Raw genomic sequence first — 24,300 nt, 5'->3', positions numbered from 1 at the left:
CTATTTTATATTTCAAACGTAAACGTAACGTAAACGTACGTTTAATTACTTGCGATATGTACAGATTATATACCTACTGTCAACCGCACTTTAGAGTATCTTCTACCGTAAAACAACCTTTATTACAACTATACAAGACATTCAAAAGATTAACTTCATTTGCCGTAGCCTATACATAAGTGTGAGTCATATTTTTTCTTGACATATCAATTTATCGGCACGTAGCTAATTAGTAGGTATATGCTGAATATACGCTGCACCCACTCTGCAATCTGGGTGACACAGATTGGTGGAAGCCTCAGACCGCCCTCGATAGAACAGAGCCATGCAAATTACTTGTACAATGGTAAATAACTAGATTCCTTGTAGCCTAATTGTCTGGTTTTTTTTTTCAGCTTCTGTTATGAGGTACAATATTTTTTATAATAACTTTTTCTTTCCTGAAAACTTCCGACTTGTTGCAATATGGTAAAAAAGTGCCAGTTTATTGTACCCGTCTATACAGGGTGTTAGGTAAATGGGTATATGAGCCGACACTAGCCCATGTTAACATGGGCATATAAATGGTATGGTGAAGTCAGAAAATTGATATCTTCATTTTAATTTTCATACAAATCAGATGTTATAAAATTTATTTTGTATGAAAATAAAAAAAAATTGCATACATTGCAATTTGCAAAAAAGTATTTACATACTTTACAGTAAATCAATGCGCTGCGTAAATTACTGTTCAGTTTAACGACTAATTGCTTTGATTAAGTAGGTAAAATATTTTCCAATCCATTTTAATAAATGCTTAACGTTTTAATCCTATACCTATATACCGTCACAGAAAGCTCTAAGATTTGATTACATAATAAATTCATATAAATTATTTCTGGACACTGATTCAAAGATAAAATGTGTCTATCTATGACCCGAGGTGACTAACTGCATTAGCCAATAGAATAAAAGGACAGGACAAACGGCGGCAAAATGGCCGACCATGAAGGTGAAGTGACACTTGAAATTAACATAAGGATGCTTCTAGGTATCGGCTGTCAATGGAGCATTGTTTTCGGTTGTCTAGCCACTATTCCGGTTATCGAGAGGACATCCGCTTCCTCTGCAGAATTTTGCATTTAGAGAAAGTGCGGTTCAGGGTTGACAAAAATAAATGTAGTCATGAGAAGACAATTAAAAATAACTGAAGGTAACTAAGGGCTGAAGCGTTTTTATCCTGGTGAGCATTTTTCATTTTGTCAGTTCGTACACAAATGTTGACAGTGCAGGGGCTCATATCTTCACTCCCTGATGGCTACGTTTTTGAAAAATTAACTGACGAAAAATCTACATTATCAGTACTAAAAACATTATGTACTAATATTTTACACAATAACGAAAACACATCTTTTATAATCATAATTAATGTGTCTGAAAAATACGAAACGTAAACCGTATGAAAATTATGTCGATAGTTTTCTGGCAGCCCTACATTCGTTATTCATACATGGAAAAGGAAGATCCTTTTACGCAATATCATTTATCGGTTGATGCAATTTTATAGGCTCATTTGTTTTAAAAGCCTGTGTAATGTGGCGGCTACTGGAGCCGTAGCTGTTTTATTACTGCCTGTACTTAACCGTCGTTACGTCATTCGCATTTTTAAAATAATTCATGAATTGCAACATAGTGCTATGTGGTTGAGTTACTTGTGTTTAATTGATAGCTTCGAGACATAAATCATTATCGTACCTCTATGTCAGATTTTATAAGGTAGAGTCCAGTGCCACACTGCACCGAGTCGCATTATTGAACTCACATCTTGTATTAATGAATACGATATGTTAATGTAGGTATTTATGTAGCTCTTCTTTCAAAATAAATATTCATTGCGTCAGTTCAAAGTGTCTTCACTTTGAATTATTAGAAATCTTCCATAAAATGCTTTAATAGCAATTACAGAAAGTGCGTGGCAATAAAACAGAAATGGCAGACGAAGCACGATTGTTCTTGACCTCCATCCCATGGGAATTCCTCAGTACTCGGCACGAGCGAACAAATAAAGTATAAACTTTTCTCCCCTCTCTTCAACCTTCAGAGGATCCGACAAAGACTTCTGGCGCCGCTAATGCATTTAATTTGAATGAAGGCTGCAGCTTATCTGAGGTTGAATGCATAAAGCAGCGTTGCAATGTTAATCGGAAAATGTAGAGTCTTATCTGATAGGTTTTTTTCCTTCTATTCTTTCGAAATGATTTGAAATCTTTTTATATTATGTAGATGACATTTCGTATTTATACTAAACAAAGTTAGTATTGGTAACTGGTTCAGAATATTTTTAGAGCATAGTAAATTGACAGAGACAATATTGATGGAATTTTTTGATTAAAGTTCATTCACCATTGCTTATACGAGTAATACTTACTAATACGCAATTAACAAATGAATGATGAATAAATCAAACTTACCTAAGGAGAAGGTTGAGGGAGCTGTCATTCCTGGTCGTTGGCACGTCCTTCACGCTGGAAGGCTCGCTGCGGACGCCCCGGAGGGAGAGCCTCAGCTGCCGCGGGATGGAGTTGAGAAGCCCGCTGCTGTTCCTCCGCTGGTTCAAACTCTTCGACCGCGTCAACTTGTTCGCCTCCACGTCCAACACACGCGGGTGAGACGACACCTCCTCCTTGCAAATCGTCGAGCTCGAAGCATTCGTTTTAATTATAGTAGGAACAGGAGATTTCGAATTTCCCAACAGTTCGTCCCACGGCGACGCTAGGTCCTCCTCCGATATCGTCTCAAAACTTCTAGGACCAACCGACGACGAGGTCTTGTCAGACATCTTGGAAACACTAAAGGTAAGGCGAGACGGAACGTAGCACTACAGACACCTACAGGGCACTTCGTCACTTTGGATTTTTAGTTTCTTGACAACACTTCACTCTTATCATAATATCCATTTGTAAATCATAATGTTTGGGGTAGAAATGTTGACACTGTAACAAAAGAGAAACGTAATATTAGTAACTGCAATGGTATTTTATAATGCTGCAATTATCTAAGGCAGAAGCTAAAACCAAAAAAAGATTGTCTATTACTGTAATGGAGTCACGGAGATGTAATTTCATACGGTGCCGAATAATATTGCGAAACTTTCAACATTGAAAGTAAGTAAGGCACTTTCGTGAGTGAAATCTTTACTTTTACTTATGCTGAAATATTGCATAAATTGCATTGTGTAGGTACCCCAAGAAAGACTACAATTGCAGAAGATCATCCTTCCTATTCTATTAAATTTGCACTAAGAACATTTTCGCGTTGCATTCTTTAGAGCTCCAAAAGCTTTCTAAGTGTACATTAAATATTAAACAGAGTAAGTATTGTTTGAAGAGAAAGGAACAGCATGGATGCTGTAAATTCGCAAACATAATAATGCATCGGGCATAATTACTATGCACACAGACTTTTAGTTTCGCTAACTAGCAATTAGACTGAAATCGAGACGAGAATAAATGCTAATTTGCATTTAGAAACTGCGATTACGTTTTAATATTTTAAGCAATGTCTCTTTGGTCGCATGGCTTTGATTATACCTATATATGCTATGGACTTAAATCTGTAGGCTGTACGTACATAAACGATTTAGGCAATTGCTCTGAAGCGATTAGAGAGTTACAAAAAAACTAAAAAGTTTTTTGTAGTCGTTGCGCCTTGTATAATTTGCGGTCAGTTTTTGCGGCCTAAGTTAACTTTAATTGATCTTAATGATGACCCGTGACGGTGTTTTTCGCGAAAGTAAAACTTGCTCCTAATGCGAGCCTCGTAAAGGAAACGATGTGTGAAATGAATAGAGAAAGCGGACCAATTCAATATGCGACTTTTACTCGTCATCACGTCAGTACATACCGTTCCAAAACTGAATCATTACCCTCGTTTGTATTAGTCATTGAATACATTAATATTCATATAAAAAGATCAGTTACTATTTTATCTTAGTGGAAAATAATCGGAAAAATGTCTGATGTCATACGCCCATGAGTAATCAGGCGACTTTCAAATTCGTCTCTGAAAATTAAATACTTTGAAACCCGCTAGTGAAACGAATTCATTTACAATGCATAATGAATGTACCTATTGAAAAATGGGCAATCCATAAATTTTTATACTACTGCTACTTTGTTTCACGTACTTGGTGTGTGATTTTCATTGGAAACTGTAATTCAGTCTTCTGTTAATGTGGTGACTAATTGAGTATTTTTCGATTTTACTATGAAATCGATTTTTTAATAACCTTTGTTAGTTTAAGTAGACTCTTTGGTCATACTTTTAATGCACTTTAAAAAGAGAATGTGCATATGACCTACCCACAGCGGCATCTGTGGCAGCATCGAACTTCTTTTGTCATTTTCGATTTTTTTAAATACACTTCAATTCCAAATTCAAATCAGTTTGACATTCGAATTGGGTCCGGAAGACGGATTGTAACTTTACACGCAGGGCGAGATGGGCCATCGGGCGGCTCGGTAATAGCGGTCGTATTTTAGATGCGCGAGCCTGCCAAATGTTCGCGAATGTGGGTCAATGCTCCAGCCCGCCAGACTCACTTTACTTTTTACCTGTATACGAGGGCGGCACTGAAAATTTCGGGAATCAAGGAAGTGAAACAACATTACTATTTAAAAATGTATTTATTGCTTTTTAAAATATTCTCCGCGAAATTTGACACATTTTGCCATACACAAAACCAATCATTAAAGCAACCATTCCATTCGGAAGTTTGGGTCTCCAAAATGGCCGTTTTGTAGGCGTCCACAGCTTTTCAGGTGATGAAAATCTCTGACCACGCAATTTATTCTTTATTTTAGGGAAAGTATAGAATTCATTAGGGCTTAGGTCGGGGCTGTACGGCGGATGGTCTAATATTTCTATGTTTTCTTGCTCTAAAAACTCTTTTGTTCAGTGCGCGGTGTGAGAACTCGCATTGTCGTGATGGAGGATGATGCGGCGGTTGCAGTTCTCTTTACGGAGTTCAGAAACGACTTGTGGCAAACAAATGCTAGCATACCATTCTGCATTAACCGTTCTTTGTCCCCCAAGAGGAATAGTCGCAACATGGCCGGTTTTGGAGACAAACGTGGCCACCATTTTTTTTGCAACACTCCGTGAACGAACAATTTTTGTTGGCTTTAACTCATTTTCGAACACCCAAACTCGTGACTGGTTTTTTGTTTCGGGTTCGTACGCGTATATCCAGGATTCGTCACCTGATACGATGTTGTATACAGCATTTGAGGATCCTGCATGTAATCTTCCGAGAGTTCTGACGCACCAAGTAACGCGAGCCGCTTTTTGCTCTTCACAGAGCGAATGCGGTATCCATCGGGAAAACAACTTTTTTACACCTAATTGTTCATGCAAGATTATTTGTATTTGACTCATGCCAATGTCTAAAGTTGCCTGAATTTCGCGGTATGTCACATGTTGATCTTCTTCAATCAGCTTACGCACAGCATCAACGTTTTCTTGGGTGACTGCAGTTTTTGGACGACCTTGACGGGGATCATCACTGAGCTTGACACGTCCACGTTGAAATTCAGCAAACCAGCGATAAATTGTGGTTTTGGATGGGGCTTCACTACCAAATGCAGAAATCATCCGGTCAACACACTGTTTTTGTGTTAAACCACTCCGAATGTCATAATAAATCATCGCTCTTGAATTTTCTCGAGTCAATTCCATTTTCTCAACGACTAAACAAGTTTCACAAGACCTTGTGATAAGACCGAGAATCTTTTTTTAAATAAATAAATGGTATTCAATTTTTAAAACCCAGGAGTTTGCAATTAAAAAAAAATTAATATGATAGGAACAGTGGAAATATTCCATTCCCGATACTTTTAGTGCAGCCCTCGTATTTCTGTTAACTTCAAGTGCAAAAGAAGCTTAAACGTTTAGCAGACTTCAAAAAAGGGAGGAGCTTCAACTTAATGAAGCAGAATACATTAATTATGACAAACAGAATCCGAATCAAATCGTATCGTACTTTGACCCAGATACAACCAAGCTATTATTATAAATGTCAAGATATTATCGGAATTCTATTATTAGATATTGAAGATTTCATCAGTTATTAGTGTCTTAACGAAATAATGAGATGAATAGAGAACGTATAAATATTAGATTCACGGTAAATGTTAACAAAATTCCTAACAAAATAAACTATGTAATTTAATTTAACTCTAACACAGTAAAGGCAACTCGCATTCCTAAGTTAGGCCAAGGTCAACTGGGCCCTTACATTCCTTATGGCGAATTGTTATGCTCGCATACCACAGGTTTAGAACCTTCGGTTCATAAATTCAGTTGATATTAACCAATTAAAGAAATCTTCAACGCATATAAAATATCGTTAAAGTTTACTGTAAAATATTTAACAATTTGAAAAACAGCTCTTAAACTTCCAACATAACTTTATAATATTACCTACTGTACGACTGTTTTGTACTCAGTCATTATTGTCACAAGTAGGTTCGTACCAAACATATTCCACCCAAACACTTGTATTTGCTTCCTACTATTGTACTCGTGCTGTGTCCCTTATGTCCTTTCTGAAAGAACAGTAAACTTCATGATAAATATGCTTTAACAATTTTTATGTCTAAAACGAATTACAGTTTAAATTGATGATGAAATATCGAAGCATCCACTACATCACTCATGTGATATCGCACGTTTGTTACACGCAAATGCTCGGTGAGTAGAGCGCAGTATAAAAACAACAGATTGTGAGATATAAAAAGCAAAGCATGCTGAATTAATCGCTCTTCAGGCGCCTTGGTATACAATATCGAGTCACAAGGATGTAATTACGAGCTATAACTGAGATATTAACATAAATAGCAGCTAGGCGATGGATATCTTAAACGTGCGGCTGCAAAATCAACAAATGAATAAACGCAATAAGTAACAAGCTTTTGTTTTTTAAACGCAGTGACGTCAGAAACTTGCATCGGCCGTTAATTGTTACGGTTATAAAGTTGAAATAAAGAGATGGATGGCAAAAAGGAAAGTATGATAAAATTCCTGAAACATTAACAACATACCTGAAATATTCAACTGAAGACGAACGATTTCAGTTTTCATAAAAAAAATTCACGAGATAAAATTTTCATTTGAAGACATTACTCAGAAATGTTTTCTACTAATCTTATAACAATACCTATTGCCTGCGCGTGAGCTTTCTGCCAAAACATTTATTTAGAATGGTATGTTTGCCGTTTTCCCGGTATAATACTTTTTCTTCTTATCCATTTCGTATAATGAGTCTGAATTTTGAATGAATATAATCCAGCATGATTCATTATCAAGACGTTTTAATGATATTACAGCGTATTGAACTTTTCCTTCTTATCTCTTTTAAATGATGCAATGAGTATTTTATTATGCTTTCCACTATCATTTAAGACACCAACAAACATGACCTAACATTATTGTAACATATTAAGTTACATTACCTACTTTTGTTTCGAAATGATGCACATGCTATGTAACATTATGAATTCAGCATACAATGTGTGTTTTAGTTGCGTTCACAATTAGCAGCTGTATTAAAAACGAGGACGCAAAGAATAGACGAGTGAAAATACATTTCTCAGTTCAAAGAAATAGAAAAGGCCGATAACACTATAAAAAAATTGCATTTTTGCGTGATTTTGCTTTAGTCTGTTCGTACGAATTCTAGATTCATCACTTTCAAAAAAGAACATTAATATAGTAACATATACCAAAACCTTTTCTTATTGCGTTTTAACATTAATAAAGATATTGATAGAGTATAAAATTTTGATATTCATTACTTTTTAATCGATCATAAATTATTTTATAGAGCAATCAGATAGTGAATAAACATTTGGGTTTATAACTTCTGCAATGAAAACGTCAATAAAATGAACTTTTATTAAAACTATCAAACTTATACCACACATCATAATCGCAGACACATCAGATTTTGGGACATGCCCTAAAAACAATTTATTAAACGCATTCATTTACGTTGGCATAGTGGACGAAGCATTATGATCTGAACACCACAGTGCAATGTAAAAAGATTAATGAGTACATTAATCTTTCACCTTCATTGCTAAATAAGCGTTCCCCGAAAGGCACTCCACAAGACAATAGTTAATCTCATTTATATTTAACATCACTCGCGGAAGCCGGCCCCAGAACATATTATTATAACTAACAAACGTTAACGCTCCCGAAAATAAGGTTATTTCCGTAGTTATGTGTAATTTTGCAAAGATAAATTGGACGTTGGCCCGGCCGGTTCGTTCACCGGTACTTCAAACTGTTTCATTCATGAACCGGGACAAAATTGGGAGCATTTTTTTAATTCATTCTATGAATGATAAGTAGAGATACTACATCAAGCCGAACACTGGCATCTTATTTAGTTGTAATAGGTTTTATTTTACGTTGACGACGATGTGTATGTGCGTAATTGTCGATAAAAACATATTAATTAAGCCATGTATAAAAAAGTTTGCAAGTAAAAAGTGTTGATAGATTCGTAGTTTGATTCTAACAACCTTGACTCGGGTCTTCCAGTCAGACACAATTCCCTTGAGTTTTACATAATTCGTTTAACATTGAACAGTTAGTTTCGGTGGTCATTATCGACCCATTATCAGTTTCATAGTATTTACCACAGCCAAAAGAGAAAAGTTTCCTCATTTGATGCTATAAAATGCTTTGCGCAGATTAAGATTCTTCTCAACGAAATTTTAATTCAATTATTATGATGATGCCAAGTTTTAAACACACCCAATCTTGTTTTAACGCTCAATTTTAGGTGTGTAATCTTACATTCAGAAATTAAACAGAAACGCTTTAATCGTTTTTGAACGTCTTAGTGGAATCTTAACGTAACTTTTGGTAATTTGTTGAAGTTGCGCTCTACCATTCGTATGTTGGTAGGTGGTACGTACAACTATATTACCAATTACAATAATATGGACATAACTAAACAGCATTATTATGACGTTTGATTATGTTCTTTATTATTTTATTTCGTGATTTCGTGCTAACGGTTCTCCCTTTGCTGTAATGGTAGAGTCCGCAGCGAATGAGGTAACGTAGCGCTATCGGATCGGACGACTGCTGACGTGAAACAATGGGGACGCGGTGATAACCGTCGACCTTGCAGTGGTTCTTCAGTTCTTACACTACCTACTCAAAAACTAAATGTTCAGTAATAAGCCCTAAAGCCCGGTTTCTTCTACTAAAATGGAGAGGACAGATGTGATTAAATAAACCTATCCTCTCCGTTTTGTCGAATTCGGGCCCAACGCTTGCAATTTGTACATTTTCAGGTACTACTTGTAAGTAAGTAGGTAGTTAGCGCAAGGCATTGCTTAACTTTGCTGAAAAGCGTCTCATACTGCGCTGAAAAATGAGGAAAATCTTCATGTTATGCCAATGATATTATAAAGTTATAATTATAATAAGCAAATCCCTTTTATTGCAGATATCTATGATTCAATAAAAATATGATTTGATTTTAATGGAAAAGGAGATTTGTAAAGAAAAGTAAGTATGTAGGAGATTACTTAATAAGTTACAGTTATAATTATTATCACTATTACATCTTCTTCGTATTTCGTAATATCTGTCATAAACATACGAGTAATAAAGTAAGTATTTGTAACGTATGATGCAACTCGGTTAGTTACCAACATAATATTACTTAGTATTCTATCTACCTCTATTAAATAGGAACTTACTGTAAACTCCTATAACTATTTTATTGTCACTCTAAACTAGGAAACCAAAGTGTTTAATACTAAACATGCAGTCAAGATACAAGGAAAGCAAGACAAGGTTTTGGTAAAACTAAAACAAAATAGCATCTGATTGTATACTTCGTTCGGTGATTTGTTTAATTGGAAATTCGCGAGTACAGTTTACGCAGTTAACCTTAAATACTAAAGGTTTCCTTATTCGTGAAGCGTGGGTTTCGCGTCTAAATATACGCCATTGTTGTTTTAATTAGCGGCCAGTCTCTCCCTGTTTTAATAATACCGACACGCGATTTGAAAAGCTAAAGATACTGGCAGACAATACACTGAAAAAAAAATAAAGTGACGTTTGATTTCTTTTTAAAAATATCAAAACATTATTATGATATGTCACCAGCCGCATCACTCAGATAAGTTTTTATGCAAAATCAAACAAGTAAATTAGTTTCTATAGAGTTAAGTATAATAATATGCCGTCATCCGTATGACTGTAAAGCATTCTCTAACTAAACTCTTGCGGCATAGAAAAGCAAGCATTTATTGGCTTAAAAGTCTCAAATACCGTCTTACCTTCAAAGTATGATACTTTGAATGAATACTATAATTTAGTGTTTATGTCCACAATTTGACATTACACTGCGTGATATCGATAAATAAGGCGCAGGTGCTAATAACTTGCGACCTTAAGGGGAGCTGTGATGACCCATGAAGATTGTCGTGTTGACAAAACTGGCCAGTGGTCAATAACAATAATGCGCAGCAATGGCACCTCTAGATAAATGCTATGCAATTACTACAAACAACGGATTTAAAAACATAAAACAAAAGAAAACAATAAACACTTAATTTGTCTCGAAGATAAAGTTTTCACACGTTAATAATATTAAAACAATTTTATCGACTAACTTATCCTAGCCCTTTCAGACCCACGACGAAACTAAACAAGGTAGTAATAAAAAAACTCGATATTCATTATCTTTAGGGATCAGAGAAAATGAAAATTGAACATTTTCAGTGGTACTATGTTTTTTTCATGGTTTTTCAGGGGGCGTACAATTGTATCATCGTGGGCCCAACTCATTCAAAGTCACAATACAAAAAAATTTGATTCGAGGGCATTTAATGCAATTCATAGTCCCATGAACCCCAAAGATTATTTTGATTTCATTAGATCTACATTGCGATTTCATTTGCTGGCCTTTTTCGGCCATTTAATATTGCTCAGCAGCGATAGCAAACGTTACAAACAGATCGACATTAAAATAAATTTCTAAGTACTCCGCTAATGATTTGGGCTGTTCATTACTTTAATTATCTTGAGCTTGACTAGTAGTCTTGCCACGAAATCTTTTTTTTTATCCATTTGCCGTCATTTTGACTGGGGGTTGCCCTCAAAGATGAGAGTGGAGCATCATTCTTGGAGGAGTAAGAATCTTCTAATCTTGCACACATGCCTCATGAACATCTTCCATATCTTACTGTTTCAGTAACTCCCCAATTGTATCGTAATTGAGGAAAAAAAATGATCTAGCCATTGCAATGTAGTATGTAGTTGGGCCCGCAGTGATACAATTGTGACTTTATACTTCTGTGACACTTTTTCTTGAGAATTAACCAAAAATACAAACAAATTTATTCACTGTTACGTAAAACAGTTCATAATTAACTATAAATTACAATAATAACAAAGCAATGGCATAATTTTAATGTAATTAGAATCACTCACACGCAGCGACACCCTAAACAACAACAACGGCAAAATGAACCCGTTTTAATTTGAATTTCGCGGCGCTTGCTGGCTATCTTACTCACACCAATAGATAGAGCATATCCGTCACAATTGTGCGGCTGTGGGCCCGATCACTTACGTCTTAAAATACCGCCAAAATTTATCTTTAAACTAACGTCACAATTGTGTTCGGCTGGGCTGAAAGGGCTAGAGTCGTTGTTATAAAATATACTTATGACTTGCATTACAATTATCAGTTGCACTTAGTAACAGATTTCTTCACATGGCTGCGGTATCTCAAAAGGCAGTACATGAGAATTTGTACTAACTAGCTATGTATCTTATTTCAGTATATGCTTACCAAGCTACAAGGATAAAATGACCTGTTACTAGGCTGAGCAAAGCTATAGCAAACGTTTCAGTTTCAGTATTATACCTACCTACTTAAACTATCGTCATCAGAAGATTTCTATTTTAAAATGTCCAAGTATTATAATTTTCATTGGTTTGCATTTTCTTTTACAGAAACATCACGTTTCATGGAAAAACAAATGAATGTTGTTGTTTGTTAGTGGCTGATTTATTGAAATTGCCAACATCAAGATTAGCTTTTTGTAATTGCAATAATATCATATTGTTTAGGTATTTAATTTTCGCTCTTCTTTTATTTTTTATATCTACACTGCAATGCCAGGTGCTTATTTCAATATTTTTAGTGTGCAGGTAACAGTGTTATTACCTGAAATTTGAATGAAAACCGACTATTTTTATATTCTTTACGGTTAATGATTGTGTTATTTCTGCTACACGTGTCATCGAAGGTAATAAAAACAATAATAATGCTTGTAGTGTCTACTCCTTCATACTATGTAGGTACTTAAGTACCTATACGTTATCATAAACTTTAACCACAAATAAAAATACAAATAATGGTCAACCAGCCAATATGGGAGGTTATTGATTTACATTGTAATGTTCTGAATCGTAGTTCATGGGCGACCGGTGCCTTTAAAATAATCATGGTTATGTCAACGCGAAATACTCGTTCATGAACGGTGACACACTGTTTTATGTAAATCTGTATGATGATTGTACGGTGCAATACAGAAAGTTAATATTAAATCGTTGATTAATTCAATACCCACTCGTATTCCTATAATAATTTTGATTACAAAATAAATGCCAATATAATTCTTTACTTGTGATGTTTGTGTCATACTTGGATATTCATGGGACTTGCGCTAGATTGTTTGTCAAGTGGGTGAAGCTAAGGCCAAAGATGGCAAAAGTTACTGTAGATGCTCTGTAGTCATTTACTGCTGGTAAAAGCTACCACTGCTTGATGATCAAAGTCCGCAATGGAAGGATAAAAAAATGAATAACTACATATTTGTTTTTATAAATAAGTCATTTGACATAATATGCAGGTACTGGTATAATATTAATCAGCAAATTGTTATCCATCTGTTACAAGACCATGATACATAACATTTATATGTAAATCAGTCTAGGAATTTTAATAGCCACGTGGTGCTATTGTTATGTCACGTCAATCAATCCATTATGAACAATTACTCGACAACCTAGAAAAGAACCGTTAATAAAATCGTCTTTTTGTTGCTAACCAAAATACGCTCTTCTTCTCTTAGTAAATGATTGCCAATAATGCTTATCATTCACTAATTCTTATCACAATTAGCTGAAAATTTGTCACAGGCGTCAACCTTTTACTACATCATCATAGATTAAAGTCTTTAGTAAGACAATGGAACATAATGACAAAGTCCTATTTGTTATTTTTATAAATAAACTTTGTTGCATTTTTGTGCGTTATAAGAACTAAATTGAAGTGGTAATTTACTAAATCTCTCATTTACTGATAAAATTATTTTAAAAATATCACATAAGTATTAGTTTATTTACTTCTGTGTAGGCTACAGTCGGCGACAAATAGTTTGTGACATCCAAAGTGGCTAAAAAGTTGACAACACAAGGTTGTGTTGTGAACTTTTTGGCTACTTTGAGAATCACCGACTATTTGACGCGGACTGAACAATAATATGGTAATTCTTCAGCGCTGGTAAACAAACCGTCTCAGGTGATTATTTTGATTTCATACAGATGTAATGTTAGTCATACATCAATCCCACAGTTAAACTCGTTCTACACCGCTGCGTTGACGATCATTATCATTATAATGTCAGCAAATTACACAATCATTATAATCAGATGCTCTGTGAATATTTCAAATCGGTAAACCTCGTTGAATTTATTTATATCTAACATTACGTATTCTTCGTATAAAACCTCAATACTGATATGATTTATTTTAATAATAAGGTACTTTCACTGCCTGAAAGTTTTTTCAGGTAAAAGTTAAAATGTTTTAGAGTAAGTAAAAGCTATAGGCAGTGCCCAAAATATTAACTTCTTTAATCCTAAATTAAATAGGTAATTTGATGTGTGATTACGTGTGTAAATATTACACGAATATTTTCGATAGTTCTAACACACACAGATCAAATTACAACACTAATTCTCCATTACAGTGAAAGCTTCATATTAACGGTGATTTCAAATAATAAAATTGCAAAGCAAATAATCCAGTTGCCCCAAAATTACGTATTTCCCCAATCGATTTTTATTTCTATATCCTTAGTTTTATATTTAAAATCAAATGAGGAAATTGGTCTATGTATACATGTCTAAGTGGACATTATTCAACGTGACTATAAAATGTTCTAATCTATTTGTTCAGAAATACCATACATTCTTTGTTTCTTTGTTTTCAATCAACGCAATGGGATGTTCAGAACAGATAGTGTCTATGCTATTTTATTATGACTAATTTAACACAAAATGCGTTATTTACTCGCCTATTTAATTCATCATTATCATATCCCTAGTTAAATAATGAGTATAATAATATGTACTCATATGGTCAACTATGTAAAATAGCCTCGACATAGCTTATCAAACAATTAAGGAAGACACATGGCCTATGCCGCAATGGCTCTACATTACTGAGGAAATTATTTATTTGTGAAGTAATTAATAGATATCATAGTCATAATTAAACTAATGCTTGTTTACCCATTGCATGTCTATGATTAATTTACTTCGTAAATAACTTACTACAACTTACATAATATGGGTTTTATCCGTCTGAAAAACTTACAGGACGTTGTTGGAATATGAAAATACTAAAAGTTATACCTACTTTTGGAATGCATGTAAAAAAGCTTTTTGTCTTCGTTAAATACATAGTAGGAAGTAGTACCAAAGGGAAAGTATTTTTGCAGCTTGTAAATATCCAGTAAAGCTTTATATGAATTCATGTTGTTTTACTCGTTCAAGTAATAACTCGATATCTACAGACTCAATCCAAAGCACTATCAGTCAATCTTGATGAATACTGCCTGGATTCTTTTGCAGAACAGTCACTCATTTAATATCGGTCTTTGATGTCCGTAAGTATGTTTTTGTTGGTCTGTTGAATGCATTACCTATATTAAGATAGTGGGTATTTCGATTAAAATGGGGCGCGTATAGGAAACAGTTTACGATTTCGCGGAGCTTCGCCAGCCAGCTGGGTAAATATAAATGATTACGAACATGTACCGGGCCATGACATTTCCTCATCAATATCTCAAAACGTGAGTTTATTGATGAAACTACGATAATTTAAGAACAATATTATGTGAAGAGTGATTCATTGCTAATTTGGTAGGAATATAACATAGGGATTAATAATGTTCACTGATAAAATTAGTGAGCATGTGCAAATTGTGCTAGTCTTTAATGAATTTTTGATACAAAAGATTTGTAGGTTACATATCTACATAAACTTATTGTCGTTTTAAACTAATAAAAGAAAATACATTAATTTCTCACTACTTAATATTCACACCTAAAAATAATATTGGTCTGAGGAACTCTAGCTTTATTATTGTAACTCTATAGTTTCTATAAAAAACTAAGATTCTTTTATAGGTGTTAGGAATTTTTATTACGCGATCGTGGTCGATGGAATCCACAATATAATTAACATCAATTTCTTGTAATAATATAACAACAAATAAGTAAGTAGTTTAAGAATAGCTGAATTTTTGAGTTACTTATGAATAGATGAAATTACTCGTAATTAATGAGTCACAATGAAAAACCATGTTAAGTTTGTGTGTGACGTGTGTGACCCTTCCGCATAAAACTCTGCCGATATGAGCAAGATTTATTTTATGAATATGTTACGAGAACTTTAGAATTTGAATTTTAGCATATGACGTCATTTAAACATAAGATTTTGAACGGTTTAAAAACATAACAATAGTTTTGTTGGCATCAACAATAACATGTTTGCGACTTCTAAAGTATAAAAAAATCTAATAAAAAAATATAATTAGGATCTATGGAAAATCGTCATAAAAATAAACAAATAGCGTGACTAGACGCCAGTAATTAACAATCTGACCCTTATTTTTGTTTTAATGCTCATTCATTTCTTGTAATGATTAGATGAATACGGGTCAAAGTCAAGCGCCATTCGTTTCGTTCTATGAATGATGTTAATCGAAGTCCAACTATTGGTTGAATTTTAAACAAAACATAGACATCTTTTTCATAGAATTAGAAATACATCTAGCTAGAACCTTCAACTGAGAATTTTTATTTAATCATTTTAATTGGTAATCACTAAGGAAATTTCAAAATGGATTGTAATAAAAACGAAGCTGTGACTAGGTGTTTCCATTTTATCGATATGTGACGTCTAATTAGCTGATATCGATGTCTGGCTGGTTTAGGTATTTTATTTGAGTAAGCGGGAAATAACAGACATTTAGGATTCACGTGGTGACGTAGCTCTATGTTAATTTTTATATGTCTCTCTACACTAACATATTATTATGTTATACTTTAATTCCATATAATTAACTTACATGAGTGCAAAATCATTGTTTTTACAAAATATACCTTTACCCCCTTACTAATAAAACTTACACGCTCGTTGAACAGTGTTTTAAAGTGACGTTTAGTATGGAAATGTCATTTTAGAACAGTGTTCAACAACTGTGTAACTTTTTATTAGTAAGGGGGATAGATAGTAAGTAGGTACGACGGCCTTATCTTAAAAAATTAGATAGTGACATCGAATGCGGTATTTTAACGAGACCGTTAAAACATAAGTTTCATTATAATTCCAGTTGTTCGTTCATCAACGTATTTAAGTACAGTTGGTTTTTTGACGCGAGGACGTACAAATTTAGACTGTTGCGATAACCCGAAATTTCAGCATACAAATATCATATTATAACTACATCATTTTATAAGCTTTACTAGTAGATATTTAGAATTCCTGCTATGTAGAGTGCTCCGGAAATAACTAGTAGCAGCCATTTAGTGATTCAATGTTCATTACCATGACTAAAACATTACATTTCATTACCCACATACACGTTACCCTTTTATCTAACAATTCGCTAATTAGTACTACAAATGAAATAAAAATGCGTACAGCGTCAATGAGCTAAAAACAACGATTAATGATTATCACGTTTAGAGTCACGATAAGACCATTGGATCCAATTAAAATACTTCTGAAATCTGAACCAACCATGAAGCTTAGCTATTTGACATGCAAACCAAATCGAATTACAAACAAATTCAATACTAAAATATACTAGGCAAAAGTCTAGTAACCTAGATACTAATTTTAGCCATTACAACTATTAAGTAATAGAAAATACAACTCACCTTCATATATGGACCTATCATAAAGAACAGTTGTGAACGTCTCGCGAAATTAGATTTCACGAAACCCAATCAATAAACTATAATGTCAATAGACACACAGGTTTTCAAAGTTTCACAGCAAAATACTATCACAGATTTTTCACGCGTCGTCAGCATGCAGCGGTTTAGCACATGTTCCAAAAAGTTTTAATACAAACAATCGAACGACAATTTTTAAATTTATTTTTTCTTAGGCATATTCGAACACCGTAAAATAACTGGCTGGTAAGGAACTTGCGTTTGGAAAAAGAATCCGCGTGGTTTTTAAATTTTGACGCGGGAAAATTAAATGGCTGCGCGCGACGCAAATGTCGTCCGTGTGTTGTCCGAACGGTGACTGGCTGAACGATGCTAAATCGCACACTTGTATATTCGCAGCCGGTTAAAAAATAAATACGACGAGGTGTGATGATGATGGAAGGCCCGGAACGTTTCATGGAACTGTTGTTAACTGTTATCTAATATAAATTCGATCCATTCTTTTATAGATTTGTTTGTAACAAACTATTAATACGAGTATCCTCGACAATATTTATAGGCTGCATACTCGTAAGTATTTTTCCAGTTGGTGATAGGTTATTTTTCATGAGTTAGTCAAATTATATAATCTCTAGTTAAACCAACGTTTCAAATCATACTACGCGATATAGTGACTATACCCTCCTGCATGATAAGAGTCAATTAAATAAATTACATACTTATTAATACATAATATTGTATAGGACCTTCCCTTTAGAATTAAGAAAATATTTATAACTTTTGAACTTGAAATTAAATTCTCGTGGGTATATCGATCGACTGAAAATATAAAATAAAAACATTAAATAAAGATAACATATAGATAACCACGCGACACGATTCATAGTGGAATATTTCGTTAAATATAATATAGGTAGGTACATAATACTCGTTACATACTTACTTACCTAACTAACAAATACATACTTAGATCTATAAAAATGTAAGTAGGTACATACTTATTTAAAAGCCATAATACATGCACGTGTCCATTGATAACCTCCTTTTTTAATTCGGTTAAAAATAACTCTCATCGGTTTGTTGTACCCCACTTGGTTAGACTGTTAATGAGCACACGCCAAAATACTTCCGACTGTCCAAAGCTTCCTGTTCTCTAAAATAATATAGATTGCTATCTTCAACAAAGGCATAAGTGCTGCAAACTGCTTATCGTGTCAGTATAATTTGAAGTAAGGTGGCAAGAAGACGCTGGATGCAGGTCGATACCAACCGGCCAATCTGAAAATCGTTGGGTTTGTTTTTCCTATGTTCATCATTGCCTATGTTTAGCAGTGTACGTCCTGTGGCTGAAATGGTGATGATGATGATAATTTGACATCCAGCTAGCTCGCTCTACCTAGCAATTCTCACATTCTCATAGATAGATATAAAACAGTAGACGCTAATGAACGTAGAACATTTTTCAACGGTCAGTTATTATTTTATCTCTGCTTATTATCTCAAGAATAAAATTGCCATTTTGACATATTTCCCTAATTTGACTAATATGAACACTGAACTTCGCATGGCACAAGTGATTTAGTTCAACCATCGTGAAAAAAAAAGCTAAACATCACTGAAACATTTCAGTATCTGTTTTAGTTTTTTTTTATTAGAGTATTTAAAGTCTCTCTTGTGTAAGTATTTCTGTAAAATATGTGGTTTTTTTTTTGTGACTGGATGAGGCAAAGCATTGTTTTGGTGAAAACAATAAAAATGCCTAAGTACTATGCATTGTTTTTTCTATGGATTTAGAAATAAAATGTAAGTATTTACTAAAGGATTCTTTATATCATCATAGACCTTTGTTTCAATGGTGTATAGGCTAACTTTAAACAAATGTTCTAAGTCTACTATGAGAAAACACAAAACTATTGTTAGTTTGAAAATAACGACCGTGTCCTTACTTTTCAGCTGCGACACCTTGAATGAAGACAATGTCTTCGGTTATTAGTTTCAGTTTCCGTTATGTGAAAAACATGCAGATTTAAAAATACGCACAGAGTATGTAACCGAAAATAAATTATTCATCTGTCAATCATTACTCTTCATTCCATTATTTCAGTAAAATATAATTTTTAATTAACTGTCGAATGTGGAAATTACTTTTCGATCACGGCACAGTGATCTAAATGGTGGATTAAAAGAATCGATTGACAGTTAAATACTTTGTATATTATTATGTATGTAAGTATAGGTATTAGGTGTGGCTTGATGGCACATAAAACAGGTTTTCCGGCATAGTTATAAATAGCAAAAAAGAATAAACACCAATTATGACGATTGTAGGTCATTAACTGTTTAACATAGACATAATAAGCCGGTGGAATATACAATCAAGATTCCACAAACCCGCATGTCAATGACCGAGCTCGTTAGTATCTTTACTAATTAATTAATTACCTGAAAATATGTTATAGCTAAATAACGGCTGAAGGGCTCTGAACACGTGACACAAATTAACGAAAATACAAGGCCCAATGGTGATGGACTACCTGTAAAAAAGACTAACGTAGCCTAGCTGAAGCAATAGTTATCTAATAACTAAGTTCATTTTCTATCAGAGGTCACGTCAAAGGTACTATATTGACTCCGACCGAAACTGTGCACTGTGCAACCTCAGTGGCATTCCTTGAAGTCCTTTCCCTATGTAAGCTTTCTAGGTTGAGGGCACAAGGGAGGGATATTAAAGTATGTAAGCCAGATCCAAAGCTCCTGAAGACCCCTACAGTCCCACACATTTCCAATTAATGCATCAATGCTAATTTAGGTACATACTTTACTTACATGAATTGTTACTTCTTCTCCTCGTTTAACAATCCATAATCTTGAAAATCGCCGTAGCCTGCTACACCGGCTCGTCGTGAAACGAAAACTGCAATGGTCTGTGGCGTTTTCATCATGATTCTTAATCATCGCACAGTCTTTGTTCATCAGAGGTCCTGTAAAACAAATATTTATCTTTCAGTTTTTATGGTAGCAAACAGGCTGTAGATAGCGCGTAAATTGCAGTACCTCTCTTTTACCAACACTTTGAGACACGTTTTAAAAAAAATAACACTCAAGCCTGTAGTCCAATTTGAAGTTTCAACCAATCATAAGCAACTTTATTAAATATCTATGCTTAGGCTTAAAATGAGTTACGGGTCTAAAACTGAGCATTTTGCTCAATATACCTCATACTATCCATCCATACCATCATCTCGTCTTTTCTTATTTTAATCAGATTTAAACAACTGGCTTAGTCACTGAATGGGTAAATAAATAAGTGTAAGTGACACGTTAGGTGAGGACATCGACTTTTCCTTTATAAACACTGGCATGACATCATGAAATGTGTATATTGTAAAATTTAAATAAAATAACTATCGTAAGGGACTTGGTCGATAAAGACTTTAATACCTTTTTTTTTTCAACTTTATTACATCAATATTCTTAACTCAATATTGCTATTGTTTTGGGAATCAGCCGAATAGTTTTTCATAACCAACATCACAAAATGAAGCTGCATCTTAATGTGCAATTTAAAAAATATTAAATGTATTGCGATGTATTTTCAAATACTTGCATTATGGCACAAGAAAGATGAAAATAGAATTTGATTTATTCAGTTTCGAATATTATACTGACGTTGTGAATACGAAATGGTGTCTAAATTTTCTAAAGTCATGTGCAAAGTTATGGTACATTAATATTTCAGTGGAAAACAGAGTCTATTTTCGCCTGAACGTACTAAACGTACAATATGTACAACTGTAAGTAACAACAGCCGTCCAACGTAAATATTATGACTTCTAAACGAACAGTGGGCTGTAAATTTTTAAACTTAGGTACAATTTGTATGTAGATAGGTTAAGGTTAGCCCAACAGATGACATTTTTGTTGGCACTTGCTATTGCATGGGGCGTTTCGATAGCTGTAAGTAAGTACATAAAATATTATTTGAGGTAGAGTAGGAAGGCTTAATTAAGTGGTTTCATGTGGTAATTTTTTACTCGTAGAGTATGTACCTAAGTACCTGTTTCCTAGCTTATTATGTGCTGTACATAAGAGTCCTAGCACAGAATACATAATAGTAGCGTACTAGCTTGAAGTTTTTTCAAAACAAAGTTTAACTTGTAAAACAAGGCCCTATGTTGATATTTACTTAATGCAATCAGTAACAAACGAAACATAGATCTCTCTTGAACAAATAAACAAAACTCCGACTCTGTTTGCTTGATTCGAAACATGTGTGTTTGTTACACAGAAATAGTCAACACTATAGCTGTTTTTACTCCAGAAATTTAATTGCATTTTACCCTTGAGACACAGGCCCAGTTTTTTGATTCATAGTTAAAATAACAAATTGTTAAATTTTGCTACTAATGGTTAAATATTAACAAAATGTTAACTAATAGTTAAAAAATGTACCAAAAGTCAAGCTAACCATTGTTCGAAAAACATTTTTTTCTGATATTTAACCACTTGTCATTTGACATCTGTCAAATTTGACTATTGGTTATTTTAACTACGAATCAAAAAACCGGGAGGAGCTTATGCCATACTACAGTACATGGTAACATACCTTTCTTTGAAACTATGTTGGTAAAATTGCAGTCACTGGCTGGCATTTCAATGATGTTCTGAAAATTAAAAAAAACCCAATTTTTACTACTACGCTATGGCACTGGATTAATAAACAGCACGCACGTACATTTTGTACACTTGAATGGTGAAAAATGGCGCGCAATTCTTTTTTTTTTCGCGTCATTAATATTATCTATGCGCGCGGTTAGAAAAGGCACTGGCGTAGCAACCAAACAGCTTTAACACAATGCTAATCTCGAGAATTATTTTATTTATTTAAAAATAATAATAAAATTATTTTATTATTTTGAGATGCATTAACAAACTTATTGTACAGTGTGAGTAAAACCGCATTCACCCGGACACGGCCTGCAGAAAAGTATTGAGCATTCACATGAGGATTTTAAATGGGAGATTTTGAAGATTGTACATATCCGGATTCCACAAGAAAATTCCAAAAGGCTATCGCCATAACATTTTATTGAAGAATTTTTAACCAGGATATTGGTCTTCAAAACTTTTGCGAGGATTTTTGCTGGGAATATAAATTCTTCTGAGGAAAGGTAATAATGTACTATGTTTATGTTTTTTTTTCCTACTTTACTTTAACACACATTACAAAAAATAGTAACGTTTATAGGAATTAATAAATTAGAGTACAATATCTACACATAACATACATCTTACTGTAATAAAAAAATAAATGAACTAAAAAGGTTTCCCGTACCGGGAATCGAACCCGAGCCTCCTGGGTGAAAGCCAGGTATCCTAGCCACTAGACCATACGGGATGTTGCAGAAATGTCGAAAAGGTGTAATATATTTTCCATTTCAAATAATAATATTGCTGATTAGTAATTTCAATACAATTTATTCAAATCATTTTTATTATTCAATTGACCATAATAGTATTAATTAACTTCAAAATAAGTAATTTTATTGTCTACTAACATGAATCACTTCTTATGCTAGCGCCACCTATTGAAATCTACACAAATGAAATACGGCTTTCAACGCCATCGCCCTCATCAGTTTCCCCGACAATCTGCAGATGGCGTTGTAAAGTTACATTTTCGTTACACTTCACTAGATGGCATAGCATGCAGTAAATAAACCTAAATTATGAAACTTGTAAAAATACATATAATAATTATTTTATAAGTCTCACAGTATCACAAATCAGAACAAAAATAATGATCTTATTAGCTCTTACACGAAAATTCGGAATTCATATTGTTATTACATTTTAGTACGTATTTTGTAAAAAAAAAATCGTACTTACAAAATACAATTGCTGGTATTATTTTTATTTCTTTTTTAAGACAATGTTATCTTGTAAAGATAAAATGACTTAATTTTACTTTATGTAATTTTGCTGACTTTAGGACTTCTCTGATTTTAGCAAATCTTATTTAAGGTCGTAATAATAAATAAATTGTATAAAAGGTCTACTCTGACTGGAGTAACGGTCATCTGAGTAATAATTTTATTGTTAATACTTTTTAATCAGAAAACCACAGCATTTATAACATAAGTTCATTATAATAAAACATTAATAATAGTAGGGAATTTAGTGCAAGAACCCCTCCACTTTGGTATAGAAGGCTCATTTTTGCAACAGTGGTTCTTTGGGTGCTCCTGAGTGGATTTCCGTCGGTAGACATCGGGAGCCCCCCCTGTGGTAGCAGGGGGAGGGGGGGCAAGTTTCCTTCCGCCGCGCTTCACTTTAAGGCCCATATCTTCAAAACTATGGGTATTAGGGCAAGTGTGGTATCATTTTCGGATAATTAAAATACAGGGTGTTTGGCGCATCGTGTGCCAAAATTATTTGGCGGATAGAATGGGTCATTTCCTATATTTTCAGCCCCCATAACACGTTCCATGCCAGGCGGCTACTTTTATATGAATTTTTTTAGTAATTTCACCAAAATACCCAAATCGCATCATTTAATTTCGATTTAAAAAAAAAAACTACTAGGCGTAGCCTCACAGTAAATATTTTGTTTTGACGTGCATTGATGTAGGGTTGCATCAAATCTAAATTTACTGGCAAATATCATCTAGTTTTTTTTTAATTCAGCTTTGAAGTTTTCCAAAAAGTTAAAAATGAACTGAACAATTAAGTTTACATGGCTATAATAAAAAAATTAAAAGAGATAGCGATCTTCGGATTTTATGAAAACTTCTCTAGTCTATCCCCTTTCAAACGGTATACTAATCTTGTTTAAATAATAACAACAACTTCACAAATTCCCAGGGTTCGAGGATATATATCAAGGGATATATATCAAGATATATATCGGATATATATCCGATATATATCAAGCCGGTTTTAATGATATTTATCAACTTTTAAAATTTGTTACTGTATTTGTACTTTTTTTTGTAAATTTTGCTGGATTTAAAAGAAATTTTATGT

At 33.8% G+C, this 24,300-nt stretch overlaps 1 protein-coding gene and 1 non-coding gene across 5 annotated transcripts in view; both read right to left on the bottom strand.

Annotated features, from left to right (window-relative positions):
• Positions 1-17,649, bottom strand: part of LOC114358869 (G protein-activated inward rectifier potassium channel 3) — a 43,926-nt gene extending 26,277 nt beyond the window's left edge. For 2 of the 4 annotated variants that reach the window (XR_003656399.1, XM_028313009.1), the window contains exons 1-2: positions 17,257-17,649; positions 2,451-2,972 (exon numbers count right to left, since the gene is read on the bottom strand). Coding sequence is in view for 3 of the 4 variants with exons in the window: in XM_028313009.1 (XP_028168810.1) it covers positions 2,451-2,818 (368 nt within the window). In the remaining variant the exon portion in view is untranslated. Of the gene's footprint in view, positions 1-2,450; positions 2,973-17,256 lie in introns of those variants that run through there. The other 2 variants (XM_028313011.1, XM_028313010.1) reach the window with 2 other exon arrangements.
• Positions 17,650-22,600: 4,951 nt separating this feature from the next.
• TRNAE-UUC (transfer RNA glutamic acid (anticodon UUC)) lies at positions 22,601-22,672 on the bottom strand. The gene has a single exon. It is a non-coding gene; the product is annotated as a tRNA-Glu (tRNA).
• Between the last annotated feature and the right edge of the window lie 1,628 nt (positions 22,673-24,300).

This window comes from Ostrinia furnacalis, unplaced genomic scaffold (assembly GCF_004193835.3).
Source record: "Ostrinia furnacalis isolate ACB-3 unplaced genomic scaffold, ASM419383v2 OfSCF4125, whole genome shotgun sequence".
Taxonomy (NCBI): Eukaryota; Metazoa; Arthropoda; class Insecta; order Lepidoptera; family Crambidae; genus Ostrinia; species Ostrinia furnacalis.
The sequence above is the reverse complement of the archived record's forward strand: the minus strand, read 5'-3'. Positions and strand labels throughout refer to the sequence as shown.